At 36.1% G+C, this 4,262-nt stretch overlaps 1 protein-coding gene across 2 annotated transcripts; it reads left to right on the forward strand.

The window, feature by feature from the left end:
• Positions 1 to 632: 632 nt before the first annotated feature.
• Positions 633 to 3,837, forward strand: LOC130504504 (protein CHUP1, chloroplastic-like). Of its 2 annotated transcripts, none has more exons than XM_056999119.1 (5): positions 633 to 931; positions 1,126 to 1,346; positions 1,424 to 1,464; positions 1,661 to 2,386; positions 2,934 to 3,837. In XM_056999119.1, the coding sequence occupies exons 2-5, from the start codon at positions 1,181 to 1,183 to the stop codon at positions 3,657 to 3,659; spliced, it is 1,659 nt and encodes a 552-aa protein (XP_056855099.1). In that variant the 5' UTR covers positions 633 to 931; positions 1,126 to 1,180; the 3' UTR covers positions 3,660 to 3,837. The 2 variants fall into 2 exon arrangements, with proteins under 2 accessions (XP_056855099.1, XP_056855100.1); XM_056999120.1 differs by having other exon boundaries at positions 633 to 900.
• The last annotated feature ends 425 nt before the right edge of the window (positions 3,838 to 4,262 follow it).

Genomic DNA, 4,262 nt, shown 5'->3' on the forward strand with positions numbered 1-4,262 from the left:
AGTTTAGGGATTTTAATGTTAAAAATCCAATTTAAAACACTACAACAATGAAGCCTACAAAAACATAACTTAGTCCATACTAAAGAGCAAGTCTAAGCCTCTGCGAAAATGAGCTGGATTTAACCAAAATGGGTTTTTGAGTGGTTATGAATTTGGTTTAGTTCAACAAGTTTAAAAATTGGGTCATATTCGGTTTGATAGTCAATTTTTTTTCAGGTTTGATAGTCAATTAGTTCGGTTCTATTAAATCGTACTGATATATCTACACCACACCAAAGTTATAACCTTTTTTATCAATGCCAAAATTATAAACAAAATTTAAAATTTTGAAAGAAGTAACTGGCCGAATTTCGAGTATACAATGAACAACAAACCAAGTTAAAATACGAGTTTAACCGAAAATCAAAAATTTCTGTTCATTTCAGCATAATTTAAAAATAAAAAACTAAATCAACTGAAAATCAACATGAACCGAATTTTTTATTCAGTAATGAACCGAACTAACAGAAAATAGAATTAGCCCAACCCAACAAACAGTACAAACGGAAGAAGTCGCACGCCAGCAAGTCCGTGAAAAATGTAAAACTAAGAGTAATTAATTAGAATAAAATTGATTTTGAAAAGAATATGATACTGAAACGCATCTGGTGGCGATGATCTTCATTTCATTCGATTCCAAAGAAACAGTCTCGTGATCGACTTCTCCTCCACTAACCATATATCCTATGCTCAATATCTCTCCAACACATCAACATTTTTTTTTCGCCGTTAATATCAAACATTTAACGCATTTTTGATCATCCGACAGCGATATACACCCACCCGAAAGAGAACCAAAAATCTCTTCTTTGACCCACTAGTGATCATCTCGCATCTGCTACCAACTTCCAATTAAAAAGGGTTTCGTGCTAATCAATCTTTTTAATCTCTGGTTAGACTTCTTCTTCACTTGTTTTCTGTTATTGGAATAAGACAAAGTTGTTTTTTTTTCTTTCCAAAGTTGTCTGTTTTAGGGAAAAGACATAAAAAAAATCAAAACTTTTGTCTTTGTTCTTTTTGATCAGCTCTTTGGTTATTCGATCCCATCTTCAAAGGTTCTGTCTTTTAATTTGAAAAATCTTGCAGATTTAGTCAGAGCAGAGCAGGAAGAAGACATATATATGACTTTGGTTTCTTCGTCATGATGATTATTACCAAACACAAAAGAGATATAAACTTGTTCGTTCTTCAATTAGGAGCCGCCTTTGCCGTAACTTTCGCTGGATTTCTCTTTTCTCGATTTAGAAAAAATACTAAAAGAGTAACAAGACCCACTTTGCCTCCTCTTCGACCTCAATCATCGTCAGGTTTGTTTTATTATTGCTCGACTTTTTTACACATTCATGAGCCCAATCTATAAAAGATGGATCCTTTAAATTTTCAGATCATGGATACAGAGACACCTCCAATGAAGAACCCATCCATGTAAGTTGATGATCTCACAATAACAGTTTATGCCACAAGTTGCTATTTATAGGTTGTTTTGGCCTCTTATTGCTATTTATAGGGTTGACTTATACAATCTGTAGCTGATTGTTTTGGCCTCTTATAGTTTGACTTTTATAGAATCTGTAGATTGATGGTTTAGCTTCTGATTTGCTTTTGTGCGTCTCTTCTACAGAGAGGAGATTCAAGAAGTGAATACGATCTTGATGAGAAAGATGTGTTTCTTTTACCGGAGTTCGAAGATGAAGTCAAGAAGCTAGATTTACTGGTCCATGATGACGAATGCGAAACTCCAAAGTCAGATATGTCCGCAGCTCCTTTAGCGTTTCCAAGCGCAGAGGAAGGCGATCACGTGAACGAGATCAAGCGGTTGAGGAACACTGTGAGGGCGTTGCGTGAGAGAGAAAGGTGTCTCGAGGATAAGCTGTTGGAGTATTACAGTCTCAAGGAGCAGCAAAAGATTGCAATGGAGCTGAGAAGTAGGCTGAAACTAAATCAGATGGAGACTAAAGTTTTCAATCTCAAGATCAAGTCTCTGCAAGCAGAGAACGAGAAACTCAAGGCTCAGTGTTCTGAGCATTCTAGAGCTGTCCTGGAGCTGGATATGGCTAAGTCTGAGGTTCATGTGCTGAAGAAGAAGCTCAACATCAAAACGCAACAGCACGTGGAGCAGCTCTTGTCACTTAAAGAACGAGTGGCGAGGCTGCAAGAGGATGAGATCAAGGCTAGTTTACCTGTTCCTGATGCGGATAAGATGGTGCAGAGGCTAAGGGACTTGGAAGGTGAGATCAACGAGCTTAGAGACTCCAACACGAGATTACATTTCGAGAATTTCGAACTAGCTGAGAAGGTGGAAGCTGTTCAAATCATAGCAGGTTCGAAGTTGGAGGATTCAGAGGAGGTAATATAAATTCTATATATATTAAACCAAAAACCGAAACCAAAACAAAACCATTTTTTTTTAAAAAAATATCAATTTTATTTAGTTTCTAAATAATCAATTATCCTAAGAATTATTTATAAACTTGAAAAATGAATTATCTAAATATCTTTTACCCGAAATATTTAAAGTTATTTGAACTATTTTATGATTTTATTCGAACAAACCCGAATTATCCAATATTTAACTTAAAACCCTAAATTATATGACTTTTTTACCCATATTATATTTGATTACCCGAAAACCGAACCGAATTGGATATGCAGATATTAGTTGGTTTCTAACTTTGCTATCCAAACCAAAAACCAAAAACCAAAATAACCAAACCGAAATTGAACCAAATTTTGTAAATAGCCAAACGGTTCCTAAATCTCTAGAACTAAAAAAACCAAAATACCCAAACCGAACAAAAACCAAACACTCATGCAGAGGAGGTAACTTGTCCAAGTTCTTGAACTTTCTCTAATAGGAAAACATGTTGATTGTGAAACTCTGTTTCCTGTTGCAGATGGAGACATTACGCGAAGATGGTAATAGACTAATGAGTGAAAACGAAGAGCTGAAGAAAGAGATAGAGCAGCTTCAGGGAGATAGATGCACTGACCTCGAACAGCTTGTTTATCTCAAATGGATCAACGCTTGCTTAAGGTATGAGCTGAGAACATACCAACCACCTGCTGGTAAAACCGTTGCTAGGGATCTAAGTACTACTCTAAGCCCTACCTCAGAGGAGAAAGCCAAGCAACTGATTCTTGAATACGCACACGAGGAAGATCATACAGATTATGATCAATGGTCATCTTCTCAGGAATCAATGATCACTGACTCAATGTTCTTAGATGATTCCTCTGTTGACACTTTGTTTGCAACAAACACCAAAAAGTCAGGGAAGAAGAAGCTTATGCATAAGCTGATGAAGATCTTACACGGTAAAGATACTAAGAAGAGAGGTGGTTCTTCTGAACCGAGCAGCTCAAGCACAGGTCCTAGGAGGCCTCATTCGATGGACTTCCAAATGCTGCTGCGTAGAGAAGATGAGGAGGAGGACTTCAAGGATCACATGAAGATGTTGCATCGTAAGAGTGAAGGAGCAGATGCTTCTAACTATGGAGAAGAAGAGGGTTTGGAGTCAGATCAGAACAGGAAGAAGGAGCTGATTAAATACGCAGAAGCGCTTAGGAAGTCTCGTTCTACAAAGAAGCTCCATAAGAAATCTGTGTCGTTTTTCTTCTGAGAGTAAGTAGAAAGCACTAATATACTGTTACTTGTATAACACGCATTGGCTAAATTTCTATAACTATGTGTATGTGTGTATAGATATAACTCAGAAATGTAATCTTTGTGAACTGAAACATTAAGAACCGATATTCTGTGAGAATGTGATTTTGCGGCTTGGGGAAGGTTTATTCTTATATATATGGATGGAAAATAAGAACTTTAGATATATAAATTTTTGTCTTATTACATGAGAAAAGAGACTGTTGCTTAAGACAACATAGGCAATACTTAGCATTGTGAAAGATAAGAGATTACTTAAGAAGATGATCAAATAATAGTGTATAAGATTATCAGATAGGAATTGATGGGAAAGAAGATTTGTTTTCACATTAACAGGAAGCTAAGGCAGATCTCTGTTTTCTTCATGGAAAGTAGAGGAGAAACTCTGCTTTGCTAAAACATAGGTTTGAGATCAGTTGTTAAAGAATGCATTTCTTTGCAAAACTCTGATTTCTGATAACTCTTTATTAATTCAATCCAATGTATGTTCTCATTACCATAAAAGCTCTTGATTTAGGAAACAATAATTTTGTAACTAGGAAACCCCTCAAGGTGTACA

This window comes from Raphanus sativus, unplaced genomic scaffold (genome assembly GCF_000801105.2).
Source record: "Raphanus sativus cultivar WK10039 unplaced genomic scaffold, ASM80110v3 Scaffold1623, whole genome shotgun sequence".
In the NCBI taxonomy this organism is placed as follows: Eukaryota; Viridiplantae; Streptophyta; class Magnoliopsida; order Brassicales; family Brassicaceae; genus Raphanus; species Raphanus sativus.

Excerpts from the sequence above, each read along its gene's own strand:
- LOC130504504 (XM_056999119.1), top strand. The coding sequence starts at position 1,181 with ATGATGATTATTACCAAACACAAAAGAGATATAAACTTGTTCGTTCTT. Across the intron at positions 1,347-1,423 it reads TCGACCTCAATCATCGTCAG|ATCATGGATACAGAGACACC; the intron begins GTTTGTTTTATT and ends TTAAATTTTCAG. Across the intron at positions 2,387-2,933 it reads AGTTGGAGGATTCAGAGGAG|ATGGAGACATTACGCGAAGA; the intron begins GTAATATAAATT and ends TTCCTGTTGCAG.